This window comes from Euprymna scolopes, chromosome 41 (genome assembly GCF_053919585.1).
Source record: "Euprymna scolopes isolate OS-2025 chromosome 41, ASM5391958v1, whole genome shotgun sequence".
Taxonomy (NCBI): domain Eukaryota; kingdom Metazoa; phylum Mollusca; class Cephalopoda; order Sepiida; family Sepiolidae; genus Euprymna; species Euprymna scolopes.
The window spans coordinates 19,594,515-19,621,278 of record NC_136522.1 but is presented as its reverse complement, the minus strand read 5'-3'; the positions used below and the strand labels follow the sequence as shown (position 1 = coordinate 19,621,278).

The following is a 26,764-nucleotide window of genomic DNA, read 5'->3' as shown; positions in this document are numbered from 1 at the left end:
AGTATATATCAAAACCTATTTTTTTTTTTTTTGTTACTAGGTCAACTCCATTATTTATTGTTTATAAAATTGAATTCCTAAATCTATTTTATTACATAAATGTCTCTGTAATATTTTATTCATAAACATTCCTAAATCTAAGTTAAAATTCCTCTGTTGGATTTTTAACATAAATATTTTAGCTAAACATTCCTTTCTTTCAAAACATTCTCTCTGTATATATTTTCTACATAACAATTAACAACTCAATAATAATAATTATTCATACCTTTGGTATTGCTCACCACAACATAACACAGATACCATGCTGTGATCATAGTAAAAAAAGGCTAAACATAACGAGGAGAGATGAGGAAAATTTTAAGTTATTTGTGGAAAAGACAAGAAAACGGTGATTCACTTTTCTAATTGTAGTTTGTGTAAACTTCAAGAGTCATGAACTATTGGAATCTCTAAAAACCCGTGCTATATCCATTGCAAAAGATATTTTAGTTACCTTCATTGTTATTGTAGAATTAAAGAGCTCTACAAGGTGTCTCGAAATTAGCCATTATTTTGATTCTAATTTATATTTAAAAATAGGTATTTTTTACAAGGAGACCCCAGTTATCAAGACCCAAAAATCACTCGAGGATAAGGGTTAACAAGTGTATGGTAGTTATAGGGGCAACAACATAGTAATCGTTAGTGGGGATTTGGAATAATTTGATTAATTAAGGGGATGGCTCCGCAAGAACTTGTTTGCATTGGACTTGAAGACCACCATATTGTAGTCGGCTGGAAAGCAGGCCAGTGGAGTAGTTCCATAGATAGGTAGTTCTAGGAAAGAAGCTTTGTTCATGGAATCTGTGTTTAGATGTAGGCACAGATAGTGGGGGGAATTGTAGATAGTGGTTTTAGCTAGACGAGTATTTTTTGTTAGACGAGCACTTGCCATGAAAATAACGATAGCGTAGAGACAGGCTAGCAACTTATGGTCAATTTTAGGACAGTCTGATTATCCTCTCATGGACTAGCAGCCTATCACAACCAAGAGAATGGACTTGTCCATCTAAACATAATGGAATGTCTCGGCCTTTTTATAAATAAGCTTTCTGAGCTGCTGTCTCAGTTTATTTAACTGGTTATATGGTTGAACATGGTAACATAATTATACAGTTTCAGTTTTCTTGATTCCATATGGTGTTTCTTTGTGTTTTACTTCTGTAGCAGTTTCTATATGTCCGGCTAGCACCTGCAGCTCATGTGTAATATTATTATTATTATTGTTGTTGTTATTAAACTAATCCGTCTAAGTTACTAAAATAAAAAGTTACATCACTTTAGGTTATGTATTGCTTGTATTTATCTTGAGGAGACAAACGTGCACCAAGTTCATTGGAACACATTCAGTCAAAGTACTTGTAAAACAAGCATAGGGATGCAAACGGACAGTTATAGGAAACAAACTTTGTTCATGGAATTTTCGTTTAGTTTTAGACACTAATCGAGATTAAGGGAAATTGACAGTTGTTGTAGCTAGACGACAAAGGCTAACAACTGACGCAATGTATTTGTATTGTTTGTAATGTAAACACAGCAAGTGTTTTTTCAAGTGAATTTGTAAAAGTTCCTCTCGCTTCCTTTTTCTTCTCAGTTCTGTTCTTTCCCCTCTCTTTCACGCCTCTCCACCTTTCTTTCTCTCTCCCTCTCTCTAATTGAATGAGAGACTGAGAATCAAGTCTGAGCATGATTGCAATTTGTACCAGGAGATCCACATCAACAAAACAAGTTCTTTATCTGTTATGAGAAGCGTTATGCTTCCTGTTTCTTTGTTAGTTCACAAACACCTAAAGTTTTGGTGATAGACTACACACACACACACATATATATATATATATATATATATATATATATATATATATATGGAGACCCGGCGATGCCCGGAGTTAAATGATGAATATTTCATTTTTTTTTTTTTTTTTTTTTTTTTTGTCATCAAAATCGATGAAATTGCTAATTTTTCAAACAAATAGATTGATTGCCTGCTCTAGTTGGGGACTGATTGCAGTGCACTGGGAGGAAGCTTTACATGCCTTTCCACAGTACCTTATACCGCAATACATTGTACTCTATTGCACTGTAGAGAATCTACTGTTGATTTTATAAAATTATTTTTATATATAATTGCTTAAATTAAAGTTTAAAATGCAAAAGTCAAGTATCATGCTTCAATTGTGCTCTAAACAGAAACGTTCACTTCGAACACGCCACTGTCATATCAAAGAACCAAGCGTTGATTTTATATGACTGACCTTACTGCTTGTGTGGTAATAATGGCTTGAATGTAAGTTGAAAATGAAAAAGTCACATATCATTGTGCAATTGTGCTTTAAACAAAAACCTTTATTTCGAACGCACCCCTGTATTACCAAAGAACCTACTGTCGATTTTATACGTTGGGCATTTTGACTTGTGTGATAATAAAAATTTTCAAATACACTTATGATATTAGGTTGTGCAAGGTGTTAACTTTGGTCAAAATCACCTGTTGCTTCTTTCATCGGATTATTTAGATTATCAATATTTATCGAAGACATTCTGATACAAAACCTATCTAAGAACACTACCAGGCACATAAAGTACCTTGTGAAATTTCATACAAATCGGCCCAGTCATTTTCAAGTCCATAGGCAAGGAACTCCAACACATGCACATAGACAAGGTTCCTTTTATATAATAATAGAGATTCCAAAACTACCTTAGCCAAATTGGATTGATATATTTCATTTTGATCAAACAATATTGTAGGGTTAATGTTACACCGACACTAATAAAATGGAGATACATTTGGAAAATTATAGAAATAAATCAATAAGAATATAAGTAGTAATATGGCGTTCAGGGTTTGGAGCAGATGTAAACATGTTGCATATTAGGATATTCTATGCCAATGGCGATTAAATCAGCTACTATTGAATTTCACCATAGGCACATTGGGTGCATGTCATAATGACCCAAATCTGCAAAACAGAATCGTTTCCAGAGATGGTTGACATATGAGGTTAAAACACAAGTAAAGGTTATCCAAGTCGGACAAAACAGAGCTACGAGACGAGATGATGAATAGCGTCACCTTTTTTGAGGTCGGTGAAAACAGGAGTTTTCAAATCAGTAGGAACGAGACACACCGCCAATAATGCTGTAAGAAAATTTGATAATCACCGAAATGTTATCTCAAAGATCTGTTCACATGTCCTCCAAAGATTTAGGATCAATAATTAGCTACGAGAGTGTTGGTCTCTCTCTCTCTCTCTCTCTCTCTCTCTCTCTCTCTCTCTCTCTCTCTCTCTCTTGGGTAAGTTAATTCTCTCCAAAAATAAAACCTTTAAGAAACTCTCTCTGAACGTCTCCTTTCTACTCTTGCTTCCCCATAAGGACAGAGTTAGACACAAGGTCAGTTTTTAATGTGGAGAAGCATTTATTACTACAAAACGAAATGTTGAAATATAAAAGCAAGTTAAGGTAAAAAAAAAAATTCAAAGAAATTTTGAACATTTATTACTATTTGGACCATGCTTTCTACATCCATCATTCAAAGGGTCAATAATGATAGAAGCACTGGTGTCACATGTCACGTGACCTAACTGTTCAGATTTTTCAGAACGAGGCTCGTCTGCTGGACCTACTTCTTTAAGCAGCACCAGAAATTCTAATTTATTTAATTTGCTAGTTGTTCCTGTCCGGCATTATCCTGGAATCAAAGAAAAAATGGTTGATGTGTTTGTGAAGAAACAGAAATGATGATATTGAATTTCCTCACTCACATGCCCCTATTTAGAATTTGAAGCCACTGACTGCAATGAATAACTGACTTCTCCTGCACTGTGGATAAACAGTCATAATAAAATAAAATAAAAATTAAAAGTTTTAAGTTATGCAAAATGTTTTTTTCAGGAAAAATTTTATAATTAAAATGTGCTTGAAAATTTTTTTCTAATGAAAATTAAATATGAAAGAAAAGTGGAATTTTTACTTGATTATAGAAAATCATCAAATAATAAAAAAAAAAATAGGAATTAAAAAAGTCAAAGCATGTAATACTAATTGATTAATAGCATGAAAATAATTGATAAATATAGAATTGAGAAATGCAAATCTATATGCTTGAAAAACTTCAGAGATAGAACTCTGTATAATTGCACATAATAACTTCCCTTTAATCAGTTTTGGTAAGAGCAAAGGTCTTCATTCTAACAGTTTGCTTAGTCAGAATCTTCAGAAAAATAATGAAGTGCCAATGACAATGGAAGAAAAAAACAGGCTAGTCCAAATCAAGTATCTATATGCCAAACAGACTCCTATTTAGGTCTTACTTTATTGCAAGATAATTTTATGTTAGATTTGAATGCATGATAATATTAGCGGGATGCACAGATTGACTAAGTAACCCGATGACCTCTTCTCCTCAGCTCATGTTACAATTTTCGTGTTTCGTGTGGATTTCGTACTCAACAGAAAGATTCCTGAGTTTGGCAAGGTACATCTGAAGAAGGTCGGAGATTACATCGACCAAAACTTTGTGAAAATGAAAACAGTACTTGAAGAATCCAAATAATACAAATAATCAATCCTCATCTCAAAAATTCAGATATGTAAAATCACAGAATTTTGGTTATTTTAACAAAAAATGATAAAGTTAAGCAAAAAATTTTACATTACATCTATTGGTATGTTGTACTCGCCCTTTCAAATCAGAAATGCCTCAAAGGAGAAACTAGAAAATGAAATTTGTATAACGTCATACACATTTCGAAGGTTTGCAAGTTTTGAATCAAAAAAGGTTTAATAAAGTTACAATAGGTAATAAGAAAAACCTTTGTGAGCTACAAAGTGTATTCAAAATCAAATAAAGTTTAATCTTTTGCCTCAGATTGTATGCTTTGAACGTTACAGGTCCTGAATATGACCTTAAACTATATCCAATGGTGAGGCCCCAGCTTGTGGGCTTTGGGGAGTGTGGAGCCACCCTTTAATTGCTATTGCTCTCAGGTCCACTCTGACCCGAAGTGGTAGTACCTGTTAGGTTCCCAACTATGGGTTAAATAGAAACCGACTTAGAAATAGAAAAAAAAAAAATATATATATATAGTCTATTAAAAATTTTTCTTCAAAATCACTGAATTCGGCATTAAATAACTTGAAAAGGGTTGATATGCCATAAAATAAAAACAACCAAACCAAACCTTGAACATTACATAGGTTAACATGAGAATGACTCAGAGACAGTTGATACAGAAGTTTGACTTTCTTTAGGATATCCTATTAATAATAAAAGATCTGATGCCGGCATTTTATCTACCACAGAAATATATCTTATTGATGTTTCAAGTAAGTAAAAAAAGAAAAAAAGTTTTCTTTCAGGTAAGCAACATCATTCAATACACAATTTGTGAATGGCAAGGATAAAACTTTTCATAACTTGTTTATCATAAGCTTTTTTTTTTTTTGTTTTTTGGGGGGGCACATTTTCCCTTTTTTCCCCTCCTTTTCCTTTTCTTTTTCTTTTTTTTCATTCATTGTTTTCTTTTTTCCATTCATTGTTTTCTTTTTTTTCGTTCATTGTTTTCTTTTTTTCCATTCATTGTTTTCTTTTTTTCCATTCATTGTTTACTTTTTTCATTCATTGTTTACTTTTTTTCATTCATTGTTTACTTTTTTTCATTCATTGTTTTCTTTTTTTCATTCATTGTTTTCTTTTTTTCATTCATTGTTTTCTTTTTTCATTCATTCTTTTCTTTTTTCATTCATTCTTTTCTTTTTTTCATTCATTCTTTTCTTTTTTTCATTCATTGTTTTCTTTTTTCATTCATTCTTTTTTTTTCTTTTCATTCTGTTTTTTTTTTTTTTTGCTTTTCATTGTTTTTTCCTATTGTTTTTTCATCCATTTTTTTTATCAATTCTTGTTTCTATACTCCCTCCCTCCACATTCTTTTTCATGCATTGTTATTTCTTTATTTTTTATAAATGTGTAAAATTCTGTTCAGATAGTGTAGTCTTCACTTTTCTTCCCAGGGTCAAACGAAGAAATGTTCCAGTAGCAGCCGATCTGTACGGTCCACTACTCGTGGTATGGTTCATAATCCAGAGGTATCAGGTTCAATTCCTTTTAGAAGTGGTACAAAATAGGGATTGGCCCAAAACGGGTTAGGATCATATGGTGAAAATTAGATTAAAAGAACAAAGGATACAACTTAATATGTAGGACTAACATTTTTTTTTTTATCATCAGATTTTCTTGCATTATCTAATGATAACTCTTTCTCTGAATGTACAAATGATAAATCTAACTTTTTTTTTTTTTTTACTTATTTGGCAATTACTGTTTGAAGTGCAGTGTAAGATCTTTTTTTCTTTTTTTTTTTTATATAATTATGTCATAATTTGGTACTTGTGCAGTATTAGGACCGTGCTATCATCGGAATCGTCTGGGTGATTTACAAAAAATGCTGGAAGGTTCCGAAACACTGAGCACCTTAATTCTAATACAGAAAAATAATAAAGAAAACATTTGTTTATCATCATTGGTTTATTATACAGAAAACATCTAAATATTTTATTTGAACAAAACAAATCGAAAGAAGAGAAAAAAAATCATATAAAAAAATTTGTTTGCTATTAGTCGTTTGTCATTCATAAAACAATATTGAGGAACCTTACCTTACAATGAGTGTTTTCTTTTTTCTTGATTTTAATTTTAATTCTTTTAGTTTTGTAAAAATTGTCCAATAATTATTCAAGAGCATTGTTTTCAATTTAATTTTTCAATGAAATAATATATTTTTTATTTTAAAAAATTAACCAGTGTTTGCAGAAAAAAAATCACGAAACTTTCATTCCAGCATTTTCTATAAACCGCCCAGACATTTCCAATGATAGCGTGGTCATTTATACTGTATAAGTATCCATAATTCTTTGTATACCTATGATTTAAATAATAAAAAAAAGGTGCTAATTCAGATTGGCACTTATGGCGATAAAAAGACAATGAAGGAAAAACTTTTATTTTGTACCTACTTGTCACGGAATGAAGATGATATATTCCAAACATTTTTGTTTTGTATTTTTTTTTTTTTTCCAAAAACAAATTTGCCGTTTTTTTACCAATAAGTGAAGGCCAAAGCCATTTTAATATTCTTCAAATTTTGTTTTTAATTTGTTTTGAATGACCCTTCTAAAAAAATATTTTCACAATTTGAAAATTTTATTTTTTGAAAAATAAAAAAATTTAAAATTTAACTTAATGTTAATAAATTATTGTTTAATTTTAATTATGTTTCAGTTGTCCTTTCGACATTATCCAAAAATATATTTGGAATGAAAATCGGTTGTCTGCCCTTGATTCTTTAATGTCCATTGCATGTTTTCTCCATATCAACACAGTAAAATTTGATTTTCTTGAATAAAAAAAACTACTTGATCAAATTACATAATTTTTGGAATATTTCATCTACATTTTGTGACTGGTACATCATACAGACTTTCCTGTATTTTTTTTACTTAAATTGCCGCCATAAGTGCAGATCTAAACAAGCACTCCAAAACAAAAACAATAAAAACAAATTGCATGCTTAATTTAAGACATCACCATTCCTGACATAATTTGTCAGGAAATTGTCATTGACTAAAACGTATGTTCTGAACCAATAACGACTTAACAATTTGAATATTTTGTTTTTCTCTTAAATATTTTTATATATCTAGCATATATTTCAGATTTTCAAAGTCAGACCCGAATAGAATTTAAGCTGATGAATAAATTTTGCTTCTGTTTGGTTAATTTCCTTTTGTTATTGTTGTACCATGTTATTGGCAATATAAATAATTGTACTTCACAACAAATTATTTACAAAATTACTTAATCCAGCCCAGACAACTGCTAATATGCAACAATTTTTAAATAATCACCTAAAAATAAAAATCACTAATGGAAACAACTCATTTTAGATTAAAGAATATGATAGTTGTTGTCTACCTTATATGTAAACAGCCTTTGAGACTTTACACGACCAGTCACCACAGTAGATTGAAAATTTCTTGGGGTGACTAAAAGTCGTAAATCATTTGCCACCAGTTGATAAAATTTCTTTAAATAAAGAAACAGAAAAACTCTTATTTTCCGACCCTCAAATATGCGGTGACTTAGAATGACCTATGTTTCATTATTTGTGAATTCTTTCATCTCTAGCTGTGTTGGAATATCCTATTGAAAAATGAGTGGTCACGCTAAAGATCAACAAGAGGTCAAATTTGCACATTCGGCGTGTAGTCAAAATGTCGCCTTCATTTAGCTCTCTGATTTTGTAAATTCATTTGGAAAAAAATTCTTCGACGCTACAACTACATACACTTCATGCTTACAAAAGTAAAGACGAACATTTGAAACAGGAAAAAAACCCATCGTTCCATCAAGCATCCGAAGAAATGATTCTTATTTCTATGGAACAATAATATGAATGATACTATATAAAGAAACTGGTGTTGTATTTTAACATTTTGTTGAATATTTACTGAAATGTGTAGTAATAAAATAGTTGATTTACAAGAGTTAAACAAATATTTTCTTGTTAGATTATACACATGGAAATTTATTGAATTGTTGTAAAATTATTTACTATTATTGACATAAAGTCGGATGAGTAAAAATATTTGGGGGCGAGTAAATTTTCCCTCACACTCGACCGGTCGAGTGATTTTTTTTTTTTTTTCAAATCTCAAAGGCTGTATGTAAACAAATAAAGTTAAAAAATAAAATAAAATGATTTCACTACATCTCCGCAAATACAACTAGTAATATGTGTGTGTGTGTGTGTATGTGTGTATATATATATATATATATATATATATATATATATATATATGGGGGCTAAGCATACGGGTGAGTGAAATAGTTGTTACTAGCATATAATGCAGTGCTTTTTGTGTAAAGAAATTGTGTTTCTGGCGTTTGGCAATGTTTAGCATAATTTCACCTACCTACTTAGCGGCAGTCAAATAACACTATGGATGATACGTATATATGTATATAATGTCATCAAAGCTGTTTTGCTGTATCACAGCTCTTCAGATAGGATAGAAACCCAGCCGTCTAGATAATAGCACTTTTAACCCTGATGCCATTTGGCTGCTGCTAGGTAGATAGGTGAAATTACAATGATAAAGATTGCCAAATGTCAGATGCTCAATTTCTTCACACAATGAGCATATATATATATATATATATATATATATATATATATATATATATATATATATATTCAGAAACAATTTCTACTTATATATATATATATTTTTTTTTTTTTTTTTACACAGTGATCACCACTTATCAAGGCCCGGAAGCCACTCGGGGATAAGGGTTATTGCAAGTACATTACATAAGTGTGGAGATTTGATGAAGTGTTTACTTAAGGGGCGGTTCATTAGGAATTTGTTAACGTTGGACTTGAAGACATCCAAGTTGTAGTCCGGTGGGAAGCAGGCAGACGGAACAGAGTTCCACAGGCGTGCAGTTCTAAGTTCTTACCTATTCTTTTAATGTGACCATACCATCAAAGTCTCCTTTTCTGAACACTATAATGTCCAGATTTAATTTTTCTCCAAATTACAGTTATTAAAAACAAAAAAAATTAATTTCTCATTGTTCTTCCTTCTCAGAATGAGAGGGAGGGGGATATACCCCCCCCCCCGCCAGATGATTATTATCAAGAAAGACGAGTATTTACTTGTAAACCAATGATGCCACATAATGAAGTTCATAATTTAGAAAGTTGCCACAAGCTACCATTATTATGGCAGCTATTTTTTAAGTAAATATTCTCTTGGAAAAACACAATTTTCAAACAATGTCACAGTTAATGAAATATATCTTTAATAATATGTATACAAATACTGACCCAATTAGTCATAAGAGGTCTCATAGAAGATTAAGACTTATATATATATATATATATATATATATATATATATATATTCAGAAACAATTTCTGTTTATATATATATAATATATATGTGTATATATATATATATATATATATATATATATATATATATTCAGAAACAATTTCTGTTTATATATATATAATATATATATATATATATATATATATATATATATATATATATATATATATAAACAGAAATTGTTTCTGAATTTTGGAGATGAGGATGTTATTTAGATTATTCAAACTATTGTTCTCATATTTTGTTGTTATTCTCACATTTCCTCTCATTTAACCTCCGACCTTCTTCAGGTGTATCTTGACAGTGGCTGTTATTGGTGTATGGTAGAAAGAATGGTTGTTCTTTTTTCCAATGAACTATAGTTGTTAGAATTCAAAATATGTTATGTGTTTATGAAAGGAAAATAGCATTGTTTCCATTTTTGTATTAACGCAGATCTGTACCGTTTAAGACAGTGTTCAAATAACAGCCAAGATGAGAACCATAGTCTAAACGATCCAATTAATACTCAATCCTTATCACAAAAATTCAAAAACATCAAATCAATACAAAAATCAAAACAACTTGACACTCTTTACATGCCTCTCTCTCAATATCTCTCTCTCTCTCTCTCTCTATATATATATATATATATATATATATATATATATATATTGATATTGAGTAAAAAAAAATAATAATTGTGAATTATCAATCAGTTTCGAAAGGAAAAACAAACAAAATCAATTTTGTTTTTCCTTTTGAAACTGATTGATAATTTACAGTTAATTTTTTTTACTCAATATTAATATAGCTTTAGGATACATATACCTATTGAGCTTATTATATATCTACAATACTATGGGACATTTATTAATACATTAAAATAGACTCTGCTCTTTAGAATCCACGTCTAATTCCCTCTATAAAATATAGAATATGTGTGTGTATCTATCTGGCCTTCCTCAGGATTCAGTGAAGTAATTTTATTTTTTTTTTATATCTTTGCACTTTTTAAAAAAATTCTACAGAAAAAAGAAATCCAATCTTAGTTGTTAGGGAAACAACTTTTTGTATATTTCAATTAAAGATAACTTATTCCCCTTTGTTAAATTTGGTTCTCCAATGATTAGTTTAAAATGTTTCATAATATAAATTGTCTGAGTCGGGCTAAATTTTTTTTTTACATTTTAGTTAAGTGGGTGAATATATTGTCAATAACATGGTGCAACAGTAACAAATGAAAATTAACTAGTCAGAAATAAAGTTTGATCTGTCAACTTAAATGTTATTTGGGTCTGACTTTGAAAATCTGCCAAGCGAACTTTATACACAGATAGAAGATACATGTATCGCTATATATTATAAAAGTGAACTTATCTGTCTGAAGACTAGTTCTACTAAAGTACTCTGTCAGTTTTTGGTCTAGAGACTTAAAACTTGGTATGTGGGCTATTCGGACCTATTGAACAAAATCGATTTGGGTTTTAGCCAAAAAAATAGCTTTTTTTTTTTTTTAAATGAAAATTGCTTCAGACAAGGCCTGAAGTCACTTGATGTAAGAAGCCAAAAAAATAGTACTTCAAGATCAAAAACTTGCCAACAATAAGTGTTAGATGGAGTAGATTCTAACCGAGAAAACAGCAATTCTTCTCTCTTTGTCCAAAACATTGCTCACGGAATGTGAGGACTAAAGGACAAAATAAGGAGTCAAAATGCTCTATGCATGTGCAAATATACATTTATTTGTGTAACTACGTTTTGATATGAATGTGTCATAAGCTCAGATGGTAGTAGATATTGCTAGAGAGCTAAATATTTTGGTTTCAATTTTAGCTGTTGGCACCAAAGTCATTTTTTTAACTTTTGAAATCACTATTATATGTTGGTACAATATAATGATCAACAGAGAATGGCTCTCAAGTAATATATACGAAATCTGCATAAATGAAAATATATTTAATTATATTTTATGACTGAGCAATGTGCTAGCAGTATATGAGACTAAGAATATTATTGTGACACAATTATTTTCAGACTTATTTGTACTTGTGGTGGCATTCACCTGGAGTGGGTTGAGTCTGGTCTAAGTGAATTCACTGCATCATTAATCAAGGCTGTTCATCCAGGTCTGTCAGATGCCGACTCCTCAGCATTTCTCAGCCATTCACAATTCCATCGTTGTATGCTGAAGATGCGAGGGCCAATCATAGCTTCCAAGTCTGCTTTGACGGTTGCAAGCCATGTCTTCAGTTGACCACCATGCTTCTTAGGCTATCCTGGTAGCAGTGTTTGTTATTTTGCATTGGAAATCAGGCCAGTTTGTTGACCATGAAGAGCATTGCCAAACCATCGGAGCCTCTTGATAAAAAGTGTTTCCTTGAGTTTAGGAAGCTTGGATAGTGTATGACACCAGGTGGCTCTACCGACAGGTCGCTGACCCCTAACATGTGTCATGGCTTTGTCCTCCATTTTCATCATTCTTGTTCTGGCTGTGTCATTGTCTTTTTCACACTGTTGACCATTGATAGGAATACATGGGTCCACAAGTAGAAACATAAAACACGACACAAGAAAAGCACCGACGCTGATGCTTCACATATATGTCGGTCAGACTGAGGGTGTGTCGAGACTGAGTTGTCTGTTGCACTCAGTTCATCTTGATCTCCCAAAGCTTTTCTGACCTGGCCTACGCCACAACCTGTCTTCAACTGTAGTCAAAGTTCAATTGTTCGACTCGGTTCTCAACTCTCATTGTCATAAAAAGTCTGACTCGCACTGTCATCGATCAATCATAAACTGACTTTTGTCATCCGTAAATCATTTGTATTGTTGCTAAAAACTCATTGGCTGTTGCACTCCATGGCACTTCCTAGCTTCATAAAACTAAATATATCTCTATCTATCGTTCAGTCCTTTTGCTATTGTCATTCATTACACCCAAATTTAAATCTATCCTCACTTTGTCTTTGTTTATGTTAAGAACAAATTTCTGTCCATTGTCTATTGATAAATCTATTTCGTATTTTATTTTATTTGTTTTCCTACATCCTTCCTTAATGGCCGCAGGTCGATCATAATATCACAAGTGTGTGGATTCTGGTACATGGTCAGAGGTAAGAATCCTGAGAATGCAACAAAGACACCACCGCTCTAAAACTTACCGCCTTTGAATGTAAGCTACTCGTAAGGGCCATGTTTCGCACATGCAGAGACAGATCATGTGAACAACAGCCTGGTAGATGCAGCTTTTGGTCATTAGCTGGATTTCTTTTCGCAACCAACGGCGATTATGGAGCTGACAGAAAACAGAGTGAGCCTTGTTGATTCGGATTGAAATTTCATCTTTCCTTTGCTCTGTAGCTGCAAAAGTGGCACGACGATATTTGAAGTTCTCAACCTCTTCGACTACTTCCCCATTAAGGGTTATAGCGACTCTGGCAGAAGGATGTTGGCCAAGAGAATCTTTGTTTTTGAGGCGTTAATTTTCATGCCGACCTGCAAAGCTGTGCCACTGATATCTAGTGCAGTTTAGATATGTATGTTTCGCCTAATATTGCAATGTCGTTGGCAAAATTTAGACTAGTGACCGTAAAGTCCTGTCCAACTTTTACACCCGTAACGGCAATTAGTCCCTATTTTAAGATCCAGTCAATGATGTAATTGAAAAGAACTAGTGAAAGAACATAACCTTGACGAACACCAGACCGGATGTTGAAGAAATTAGAATCCTTGTTGTAATAGTGGATCTTGATCATTTCCAGAGCGATAAGTTCACTTTTAATAATTTCCTTTTAAATTTAAGCTTTACAAATTTTAATAAAATGTCTAACCATACATTAGTGAAATCTATGGATGCTTTGGTCAGAAGTGGTAAATGCGAAGGGAGATAACTAGATTTGACTAAGAAAATGAGCATATTTTCAGGAGACAATTAGAAACGCTGAAAATGTACTCAATTAGATGAATGAATATATATTTTTTTTAATAAATGTTAATTATTTTTACACATATCTTTTCTAAATTAAAAAAAATGATCATCAGAATAAATAAATATGTGTGTATCGAATGAATGATGGTAAAATCAGATAAACATGCTGGGGACAAGTCTAATCATAGGGGTGGAAGAACAGCAACGGAATGTACCTGTTAATGAACTCGTTGTGAAATTAAAAAACAAAGGACTGAATAAAATGTTACAAAACGGATGAATGTGATTAAAAAAAACTCTCTTAGCAAATATATATATATGAGAGAGGGATAGATAGATAAAAGAAGATAAGATAAAAAAAAAAAACTATTATCATACTAAAACTCTGAATTTGTTTGTCACTGCCTCAAATTTTAACGTCATGACGTCATATCTAGCAAATTTTTCAAACTTAACAACTAAGGTTGGAACGCTATATGTTTTGGTTTCAATTCTAGCTGATGGCACCAAAGTCATTTCTTTTTAACTTTTGAAATCACTACTATATATTGAGCACAATATGATAATCAATGGGGTATTGACTCTATAATAATAAATACGAAATCTGCATGAATTAAAATATATTTAAATGTATTTTACAACCGAGCAATGCTTTCTAGTATATATATATATATATTTCTGGACCATTCTGGTGTTCTAGGGTAGTTTACCAAGCTTTTTTTTAGGTGTGTGTATGAGGTGGGGGTATACTTTTTTAAGCAATTACATGTGGTTTTATAACCTGGCCACTCTGACTTAGGGTTAGTAGTTAAGATTTTTTACATGGAAAATGTCAATTATATTTACACACATCATTTCCAGTGTTAATTAGCTTTAAAAGTGTTAAACTTATTTTAATATACAAAAATGATAATTAAAAATATTCTTTTTTTGGATACTTTTTCTTGTAATGAGAGAAACTTTTTCTTAAATTCAGAACAAAATCTTTGTCATAACAAATGTATTTTTTTTTATTTAAAGTATGTAAAACAACTTCATACCATACCATTTTTTTAGTATATCAAAATGATCGCATTTTAAAATATAAATAAATTTTAAATCTTTAAATATATTGTTTATTATCTCTACTTATATATGAAAGGCGTTTTGTGTCTGTACGTTCGTTCCTTATGGACTCTGAAATGGCTGGGCCAATGTTTTTTTTTTTTTTTTTAATTTCACACAATTATGCTTTGTGTCTGGGAGTGTTCTTAGATAGGTTTTGTATTGAAATGCCTTCGATAAGTATTGAGTATTGAAACAATCCGATCAAAGAAGTAATAGTCTAATTTTTCCCAAAGTTAACACCTTTATACAGCCTAACATCACAAATGCATTTGAGAAGTTTTATCACCGCACAAGCAGAAGGGCCTGGTGTATACAATCAACAATAGGTTCTTTCATAAGACAGGGACGTGAATGAATGTTTTTGTTTAGAGCACAATTGAATTATAATACTTGACTTTTGCATTTTAAACTTTATATATAAAGATAATTTTATAAAATCAACAGTAGGTTCTCTACAGTGCAATGTAGACTGCAGTTTATGGTGGACTAAATCACTGAAGAGACATGTAAAGCTTTCTCCTGGTTTACTGTGGATGATCTCTGACTAGAGCATGGAATAAATTCATTTGATTGAAAAAAAAGGGCGATTTGGATGATTTACTGTATAGGAGGTGTGGAACATTTGTTGATCCTCATTTAATCCCAGACAACGTCGGGTCTCCCTTTTAACAATGAAGATATGTGTAAAAGTAAATAACATATTTCTTTTTAAAAATGTTGAACCAAAGTATTCACTTGTATAATAAATTGCATGCGTTTACAGCCTCCCAAATTATCTCTTGAAAATATCCTTATTTTCTTAGTAAAGCCTAGTTATTACCCCTTAAATTTACCACTCTTCCTGACATAAGCACCAATCTATGTCTCGTACTCCTTATTGTTTGTGGCTTAATTTTTATGCTTGAAATCGAGTTAGTATGTATTTTATAAAAATAAAAAAATGTGATTGTATATTACAAAAACAAATATCTTATTTTGTAGTTATAAAGAAGTTTAAGTGTTTTAGTTTCATGAAATAATATTTATTTCTTCATATTATCCCATTCCTGACCCTTGGACTATTCTGAAGAATACCATTTTCTAGCTTTGGCAGATTGCAAGCGGCTTTTTTTTTTTTTTCTTTTTTTTTTTTTCATTTACCATAATGCATTGCTTTTTTTATTTTGACTAATATCCTCTTGTTTTTTTTTTTTCATGTGATCTACAATCTTAAAAATGGATTTCTCATTTGTGTTGCATGTATCTGGCTCATTATAATAATCATATATGCAAATTTAATTGTTATGAGAAAAGAAGAAGCAGTTTAAGCTTAAAAATAACTGATGATAAAAATTAAAGTAAGGAATTTCTTTTGTTTCTAATATAAACACAAAATTATTCCCTTATTAATAAGTTGTCACATTATATATATATATATATATATATATATATATATATATATATATATGATGATCATTCCAACACTGATACACACACACACACACACATATATATATATATATCTATAATATAAAACTGTGTGTGTCTGATCACAAATAGGCTCCTATATGGTTGACTATTTTAAAAAAACTGATTACATATAATGATAGATGTATCGAGACACAGGAATGGGTATGTTTGATCCTGCAGAATGGTGGTTCATTAAAATTGTGGGGTCTGCGTTCGTGCCTGGTCCACAAAGTATGGAAATAAAAAAATTGAAAAAAAAACGTTTACAAGTGTTTTTGATATAGATGTACATAAGAATACTTTGATAAGTATGCTTTAACTTAAATAGGGATGGTATAATAAAATTGGGGAGTCTGCGTTCGCACCTGGCCTCCATAGAATGGAAATAGGCACAAACTTTAATAAGGACTTTTCATATCTATCTGCGTAAGTATACTTTGATAATTATGTTTCAGTTTGAAGAAATATGGTATAATAAAATTATGGGGTGTTCGTTCACACCTGACATCCATAGAATGGAAATATGTCACAAAGTTTAACGAAGTTTTTTTTTACTATAGATACACAGAATATTGTGATAAGTGTTTCAGTGTGAACAGGTATGGTATAATAAATTATGGGGTTTATCTATTTTATTTTTACTTTCATCATATTTTGCTTTGGTTTTGATACCCCCAAATTCGAGGTTATCTCTTTACAACCCTTCCTTTTCATAGTCTATCATACTTTGATAAATCAGAGTCCATTTTCTGTAGGCTGTTTTTGAACCCAGTCAACGACGGGTACTTTTGCCAGTATATATATATATATATATATATATATTAGTGTTGGAATAATTAATTGGAATCGGGAATAGGAAAAATCAGAACATTTGAGGGCATTGGAAAAACTTGTGCTTATTTTCCAATGCCATAATTGTCTTTTTTATTTGACTTTGTTTAAGGCAAAATCTTCCACTGCTGGTAGTAATGGTAAAATAAAAAATATTTATTGATTTTAAACTGCTAGTAAAGCTAAAATCGATAGCTCATCTCTCACAAGTGTATTTTTACATTTAGGAAAATATCTGCACATTTAACACGTTTTTATGGTGAGCGGAGGGAAATATAACAACTTTAACTTTAATATATGGTGATTTATAAAGAATCAAAATTGGGAATTTAGTATGGAATCAGGAAAAGTATTGGAATGGTGCCATCACTCATACAAGTTTAAATTACATGGTATCAATAGTTTTTCAAACAATCAGAGCTTGGTGAAAAAAAAAACTTTAACTTAAATCCAACCTTCCAGCATTTCTTAGATTTGTTAATCAAGAAAATGGCCGAGGAGTGATGAAATGGAATTAAAGCTATTTTTTTTTTTTTCACCAGGTTTCTGTTGTTTCTGAAACCATTGTTACTTAGTGATCTAAACTTGTGTAAAATTCATAAATAAATATTGTCCTTGTAGAATAATCGAGTACTCTAGTGTTTTTTTTATTTTGTTTTAGTTTTTCATCCAATAGAATCAAGAAAAACAAATATATAGATAATCGGACAAAAAAAGAAACGCATCTTTTTTAAAAGGTGAAAAGAAGAGGTGTCAGTCTGGTTAGGGTTGTCAGTACTCTAAAGATGAGGATGTTAGTCAATATAAACTATAACCTCAATAAGATTGCTTCTCAGGGGATAAACAAAGGTGTTTAACTTGCATGCATTTGGCTCTGGAGGGCAAAGCATTTGGCTTTGTATGATAAAGCATTTGGCTTTGAAAGACAAACTCTTGTTTGCTGTTCAGCATGGCATTTATTAACATTTTTGCTGATGATTTTTTTTTTTTTTTTTTTTTTTTTTTTTTACTTTTTGAAAAATATTTCTATTGTTTTTATTAATGAAACTAATTTTATCTCTTTATTTTTGGGGATGGGAGGTAGGGTATCGCTTGGCTTAAACATGTCTGATATTGTAAGATTTGAAACTCCTAAAACTCCAGGTTGAAACCATCTTCGTAAATGCACCTTTTATGTATTTGAAAGGTGTATTTTAATTTCTAGTCTGCTATATATCCATAGAATAGAAAGACAAAAATCTTATTCCAGCATTTTATATCAACTGTGTTGGTCATCTTCATTAAAAATGTGATAATAAACAATGGTGTTTGTTATAAACGATAAGTCCATGAGTGTTGTTGATGAAAAACGTTTTAAAGCCCACAATAGAAGAATATTCTTAAAAATCTATATGTAAATAGGTAAGTATAAAGGTTAGTTTGTAAGGCTGAGTTCATATTTTTATTGTTTGGAAGAAAGTCTGTCTGTCAAAATGGTATTGAAAGAAAGTCCACATGTGGATAGGTCACCATCTTGTAATAATGAGTCTTATCAGTGCTGATAGCTCGTGGGTTATCGCAAATTTGGTTTGTGTCCCAATAGAAGAGTTTGGTGGTTGAAATAAGGCAACATCTATATATAAAGTAGTAGTGTTCGTGTTTGTGTGTACAACTCCCCATGATCAAAGTAATATAAAGACGATATGTGTGTACACCTCTCCTGGTCAAGAAATATTAACGCCCATGATAGGATACTTCGGTCAAAGGAGACATTATATTTTATGCGTAATTTCTATATATAGCATTTTTCAAACTACATTTACATTGATTGAGTTACGGTCATTAGCATATCACATTAAATTAAATCTATCTAAAAAATTAACTCGATGATATTACTTATTCGACATAATAGCCTCGTTTCAACTGTATTATTTCAAAATATAATTTCAAATTTAATTATTTAGTTTATTGTCATTTCAATTTATATTAGATTTAATTTATTTTATTTGAAATTTGAAACCGTTTAATTTTCAAACCAGAAAACCAAAGGGGAATAACTGTGATAGTTTAATTCTTTGCAAAAATTGTTAAAAACGGAGCATATTATTAAATATTTTCTGTAATAGATTTGTTTTCATTTCGAAATATTCTTCTAAGCTGAATTATTATTTTTATTTAGTCTGGGTGTGCAGCAAAGTCCCGTGCGAAGCGCAGGTATCTTTGCTAGTAGATTAATGATATAATAATAGACAATGTTTCAATAATAGAGGATATGTCAATTAGTGTGAATGAGAAAAAAAAAAAAGGTTTTGAGCGTTCATAGTATAAATGTATAAATGTCTTGTTTGTACGGAACGGAAAAGTTCATATTATTGTTTGGAAATAACCATGCACATCAGAGCAGGGAGTTGGTTTGCATGTGGCTGGTTACCATTTTGGATAGTGAAGTCTATTTAACGTGTATATGTAGAACTAAAGATGAAGTCACATTCTAACATTCATATCAACTTGGCCATTTTTATTAATCGTGTATTAATGGACAAGATGTTAGTAACGAGTTCATATGTGGTTTGTGTTTGCTGAACTGGTGTTAGAAATAAGTTTATATGCAGCGAGTAAAATTTTAATTTAGGGTTTTAATATGTAATCTACCAAATGGTTTCTAATCTAATATTTGATCTACCAATTTGTTCATATTCTAGTATGTCATCGACCCGTTAACTATAGTTCCATTCCATTTAAAAAAAATTTTTTTTTTACTCGCGTTCACCCTCAACAAGGTATATCGCCACTTGGATGTAAGGGGCTACTATTTGGGACCATGCCTAGGAAAGATTAGTAAGATGTTAGTTTACGCTACATTTAAACTTCTGCATATCAGTACAGTCAATGAAGCAGGCAGCAGGAAGGGAATTCCAAAGTCTGTTTGAGGGAAGAAACTATTAGAGTAGAAAACTTTCTAGCATTTAGGAACCTCAACAGCGAAGGGGTGAGGTTTTGTTGCTAAGCAGGTTTGTTGGTGATATTTATGTCAAGGGGGCACAAGTGCAACGAGTTCATCAGAGCACGTGCCACTAAAATATCTGTAAAACAAGCACAGTGATGCAACACTGCAGTGATAAGACAGGGGCTGGAGCTTATTTGACAAAGTGGGACCGATTAGATTGAAAACTCTTTTTGGGGTCCTATCTAAGAGGGAGGGGCGAGTGGTAGATGCACCAGCCTAGATGTAGCATCAATACTCCATGCATGGGTGAATGGTGGCCTTGTAAAGGTACAGGATACTCTCAGGTGTGAGTAGTCTTTGAGCACAATAGGAACCTACTTTCTTTGCAGCAGCCTTTGCAATGTTCTCAATGTATTTGTTCCATATATTGTTCCTTATATCGACTTTATTGGTCATCTTTGTTAAACAGGTTTTAGTTACAGAAGAATAAGTTCATGAGTCTGGAAAAGGAAAAAGGTTTGAGAGTTCATAAAAGAAATGTTTTTAAAAGTCCATACGTACGTACGTAGGTAATAATAAAGGTAGTTGGGAAGGCTGGCAGAGTTAATGTGTTGAAATGGACACGGGAATAAGTCCACATACAGCAGATCACTTTCTTGGTTAGTGAAGCTTTCTTTATATTACTAGCCTATGGCCAAGAGCAGATTTAATTTGCATCTCAAGAAAGGAGTTTGGTGGTTGAACCGATGGATGTCAGTTGGTGACACATTAGGGGCCTTTTTGTCACTAAAGACAGCAAACCATCCAATGCACTTCCTTAAATAACCTTCAGGAACTAGTGTTGTGCTTACATAAGAAATTGTTTCCAATTGAGCAAATCAGAATCAAAGTTAGATGTAACTCCAATCAGGGCCAAGCTTACAAGTTAAGCAAATATTTCAAACATTGTAAATGACTGCTGCTGGTTATAGTAAGAACTAGTACTACATACCTAATTGTGATGAGGATGAAGATTTAAACAACAGTTTTAGAAAAAAAAAACTAGAAGGGAGACCCAATATTGTTTGGGATTAAACGAAGGAATACTACTATGTCATTTTTCAATATGCTCATAACATCTTATCTGTTTTTATACCCACCTCTTCCGTTTCACGCCCTAATATAGTTGGAAGAAGCTGAAATGTAGGAAAACTCTGAATTTGTCTTGCTTAACAACAATACATATGATTTAAATTTCTTTAAAATCAGATATACATATTTAAAGTTTTGAAGGGGTTCTGTGTACCCCCCCCCCCGCTCACGAAAATATTTACGAGGTACGAAAATATTTGACATCTATGAAAGTATAGAAATTCAGAACCGCTTCCATTGTCTTCCCCGGGAAATTTTATACATATGATTCCCATTTCATCAAAATGTGATATTGTTGAAATTTTAATAGCGATTCTCTCCTCGTAACCCTATCAGATCACTTCCATTGTCTTCCTCCTAAAATTTTACATTAGAATATGTTTTTACTTTTCGTGTAGATTGTCTAATCTTTCTTTCTATAAGAAACAGACAAACATTGATAGTTAGATTTGGGGGGGGGGAAGGAGTTGTCCTTTATCAAGGCCCAGGAACCATTCGAAGATGAGAGTTGATGAGTGGTAAGGTGATCAGTGTGACAACAGCTTAATGGTCGTTTTTGGTTGGAATTGGGCAGAATTGGACTATTTAAGTGAATGGGATAGCAAGAAAGTGTTCACGTTGGACTTCAAGATGGCCAAGTTGCAGTCAGCTGAGAAGCAGGCCAGTGGAACAGCAGCTTTGTTCATGGAATTTTTTAAAACGTGTTTATATATATATATAAAGAGAAAGAGGCAGCAAACTTTAAATTGATAACTATCTTCTTCAATTGCTGATTTGACAACTATCAGTTATTTTGCATTCAGCTTGGTTTGGCAATTCACCATGAAGAGACTGACCTCCAAATAGCATTTGCAAATTACAAGTGATACGATCAATTTACTGAGAGAAACATTTTATGTACAACTGTTGACTTGGCCATCTCGTTTGTGTGATTTAACCCCATTACATATTGGGGAGGAATATGTAACGTCCCATGTCTACGCTGATAAATCAGATGCAATAAACCATTTAGAAGATGATATTTGATGCATTATTGCTGAAATACAGCCTAATTTAATGTTAGAGTGTGTGCAACTTGAACTTCTATATTATGCCATATATGCACGGGCCCCGTATGCGCGAAATTGTATTTTAATTATATAAATACCTAGTTTTCCACCTCTAAAGAAACACTGTTTATATGCCAAATATGCGACGGCATTTTTCACATTTAGTGTGATCAAAAAAGAATCATTTGCTTCCTCTTTTATTTTACCCTGATTTTAATGTTGCATTTGTTGTACAAAAATTAATTTAATTTCCTCTGAACACTACCTGGTTTGGACGTGGATGATTATTATTGCCTGGTGGCCAAAAAGTGCCCTTCCCCACACACACACAAAACCCACTTAAAGTCTTAGTGCTACCATATCAGGCTGTCTGAAGATACTGGCTTCCTGACCAAACATTGATGTTATTGTTTTTTTTTTTTTTGTTTTACTTTCCTTTTTCAAAACTCAATCATGTTCTGCAAGTCATAAACAAAAACAATTTTCTTCTACAAAACAACCAAACCAAACATCATGAATAAATATTTGGGTAAATGTTTACTTTAACTACAACAGAACACGACTAATAAAATTTGTCTTTTATAGGTTTTCGGGGTTGCTGACAACGAATCTGATATTCAAACCCATTGCAAATTTACCGTTTGCATGGTATTAACCCTAGAACCCTCGCACTATTTTGTACCAACTCACCGCCATCATTTATGCTCTTCTTACATGATGCGTCCGCGCATGGTCAGGTGACTTGTCACATCGTGGAAGAATTTTTAAGAAGACATTTGAAATAACAAGAACATTTTCAAAAACAAAATGTGGTTCATTTTTCTGTGTTACGTAGTTTTTGATGGTTTTTAATTGATCAAAAACAAATTAAGTTTTCACGAGCGATTTACAAAAACATTTTTATTTTTCGTTTTTTTTTTTTTTTGCAGGGGGTGTATTCAATTAAAGAACTTGTACAACATTTAAGAGGTGTTTCTGCAGTTTAATTTACCGTTTTTCCGCCCCCACCGTTTTACCACAAGTAACGCACCGACATACACCAAGAAGAAGAACTGTTTAATTTTTCACAAAAATTCTGTTTATATTGGGGGGTAGGGTGATGAATTGGCACAAAATAGTGCGAGGGTTCTAGGGTTAATACCAAGCAAACGGTAAATTTGCGACGGGTTTGAATATCAGATTCGTTGTTAGCAACCCCGAAAACCTATACAAGACAAATTTTATTGGTCGGTGTTCTGTTGTAGTTAAAGTAAACATTTACCAATATTTGACGATATAAGGACTTTTTTCCAAAAATACTAGATTTGACATTAAATATACCGAAAAGGTTGATATGTTGTAAAACAACCAAACCAAGCATGAACAAGTGAAGCATGCATGGTCCCCCGTGAGTGCACAGTGGACAAGGCATAAAAAAATGACTAAGTTCAGCATTTGACCATCTCCCCCCACCCCCATTTAGCCCCAAAAGTCTCAAGGGGACGTTAAATCCTGATGAAAATGAACAAACAGTGCAGTTTTAGGCCTAAACATATGTAAATTTGAATTCTGCATCATGCAAAAAATAAAAGTCCATCACTTACCCCACCTCCCATTTAACCCCTAAAGTCCCCAAGGCCTTAACATATTTAAATTTGAGTTCAGCACCATGCAAAACTGCTAAATAGACGTACACAGAAAATTTTGGACAAATATGGTAAAATAGTCCCAAAAATGGAGTGCTTTTATTAACCCTAAAAGAGCCCCTGGGGCACACCCAAGAGTTATCGCGAAGTATAGACAAACAAAATTATATAAAAATCAGTTAGTTACAATTTTTCAGAAAGTTTTATAAAAATCCAAGACATCAATTTTTTTTTTTTTTTTTTAATAAGCACAAAAGTGTCAATTTGAGACATCTTAACCCGGAAAATCTGTTCTGTTACTTTTTTACTCATATCATGTTTAATGTTTGTGCAAAATTTCAAAAAATTCCAAGGTGTTGTTATTGAGAAAAGTGTGAACAGGCGAATGTGAATTTACAGATCCACCCTCCTTTTGTCAGGGGATCAATGAATATTTTTATATATATATATATATATATATATATATATATATATATATATATATATATACAAAGTGCCTTCAATAAGTTTTCATACATTTTTCTTATGGGCACTTTTATTGATAAATGAAACTCTAGTCCTCTTCGAAGTAATCTCCTCTGGCTTCAATGCACTTCTACCGTTCCAACATATTCTGGAAGGCCCCATGAAAGTCCTCTTTAGTGAGCATGTCAATGACCCTTGTCACAGTCTCTTTCATCTCCTCAATTGCCTCATAACAATGGCCTCTAAGGTTTTCCTTGAGCTTAGGGAATAACTAAAAATCACAGGGAGCAAGGTCTGGACTATAGGGAGGGTGATGAACTGTCTTGATACGCATCTTAGTAAAATAGTCTGTGACAAGGATGAATCTTCTCTTAGCACCTTTGGGATAAAATTCGCGCAAATCTTCTGCATCTTCAGTTCCTCACGAATGTACAGTTCTCACACTGACATCAAACTGTGCACTTATTGTCTCTATAGACACATGACTGTCCTTATCCATGAAATTCTTTATTTGGCCAATCAACTGTAGTGTTCTGACTTCCTTACTCCTCCCACACCTCTCATTATCCCTTACTCACACCTCACAGACTCCTTGCCTTCCTCGAATCTCTTCTATTACTCAAAAACTCATGCTCAATTCATGTAAGATGGTCCAAAAGCAGTTTGAAACATTCCATGTGTTTCTATGGCATTTTTTCCAAGTTTAAAGCAGAATTTTATTGCATAGCATTCTTCTAAAGTGTCCTCACATCCAGATTGCATTTTTGAAATTCACCAGCTGTGACAATCAGGCTTTAGTAGAGTGTATTCCAATTCCTGCTGTAGCAGTTCATTTGAACATGAAATCATAAAAATTGGGCAGTCATCTCATAAAATGTATAGCAATAAGATGCTGAATTTTCTAAAGTTTACAACAATTTTAAATACCTGTAAAAAAACGTCTGAAATCTGATTTAAGGCACTTTGTATAAAAGACTTGACGTATAAAATCTTTTTTTCCAAAATTATTAGTATTAAACAAGCCAAAAACTATATGGTCCTCCAACTGATCTCTTGAATTTTAGGAGAAAACTAAAAATTAGCCCCAAAAAGTGTCTTTCGCCCCTAAAATACCCTGGGGCTCAAACCCCAGAATTTTCCCAGGGTCAAATATTACGTTTCCAGATGTATATCCATGTGGTCTTGTTTTTGGGTAATTTTCAACGAAATCTAATGGTCAAAAAAGATTCTGTGTCCCAAAAAGTGCTAGTTTTGGCTATTTTGACCACTTTTGACCCCCTGGGAATGCAACCAAAATTTTTATCAAAAATCCAAGAATGTTACATTTCCTCCCTTGGGTAGTTGTAACTTCATGCAAAATTTCAGAAAGATGTAATGAGTAGTAGAATTTTGGGAACGAACAGACTAGGGTGAATTCTAAGGTTCTAATCTGACTAAGTTGATAGACCAATAACACTAAAGGAGAATCAGTAACTATGTCCCAGAGCCTAGCTGGAGACCGAACACGGTACCTCCGTAATAATAATAAAGGGTTGGGTTCGATACTCCTAACAAACGGTTCCCCAGTTCGATACAAAACACCTGATGAAGGCCGGAGGGCAAAACGGCCGAAACGTTGTGACTATAACAACCAAGATGAGGAAGTCAGTCCGACAATCTCAATAAATAAATAAAAAATTTAAAAAAATACAGACAATTACAACTCTAAAGGACTTGATATGCCATGAAACAAAATAACCAAACCACTTTAAAGTATAAAATAATGTGAGATTTTTTCTTTTTCCCATCAACTTTTTCAGGTTGTTTACATAAAGGCATAATCTGATTTTTATTTTATTTTTTTATCTTTTTTATTTATTTTTTATTTTCTTGATGAATTTAAAAATGGCCCAGAAGAATAGTTTTACCATTGTTGCAGTTACATTGTATTTCTTGTCCAAAAATAAAATTTGCATTTATTCCTTAAAGTGTTACACAAATGTACGAGGGGCGTGCAATAAGTAATGCCCCTGACCCACTTCCAGTTGTCTGATAAATTTTGCACATGCAATGATTTATACCTCTATGGGTTATGTGGCAAATTACAGCTCTGAACTAATTATGGTTTCTGTTTTACAGATGTTTGAACTGAGTCAGGTGTGAAATGGAGCCTGTTGAATGTTGAGCAGTGATCCGGTTTTTGTATTTGAAAGGACGCACACCACCGGAGACTTTTGATGAAATGAAAGAAACTTATGGTGATAATGCCCCATCATATGACCTTGTAAAATGC

The 26,764-nt window shown here is 32.3% G+C and overlaps 1 protein-coding gene across 7 annotated transcripts in view; it reads left to right on the top strand.

Annotated features, from left to right (window-relative positions):
* The window catches only part of LOC145266389 (kinesin-like protein KIF3B), a 200,184-nt gene that overhangs the window by 52,685 nt on the left and 120,735 nt on the right, over nt 1-26,764 (top strand). For 3 of the 7 annotated variants that reach the window (XR_013864710.1, XM_080122023.1, XM_080122022.1), the window contains exon 3: nt 6,055-6,129. The exons of the other annotated variants lie outside the window; for them this stretch is intronic. Coding sequence is in view for 2 of the 3 variants with exons in the window: in XM_080122023.1 (XP_079978149.1) it covers nt 6,055-6,129 (75 nt within the window). In the remaining variant the exon portion in view is untranslated. The remainder of the gene's footprint in view (nt 1-6,054; nt 6,130-26,764) is intronic. 7 annotated transcript variants of the gene reach the window in all.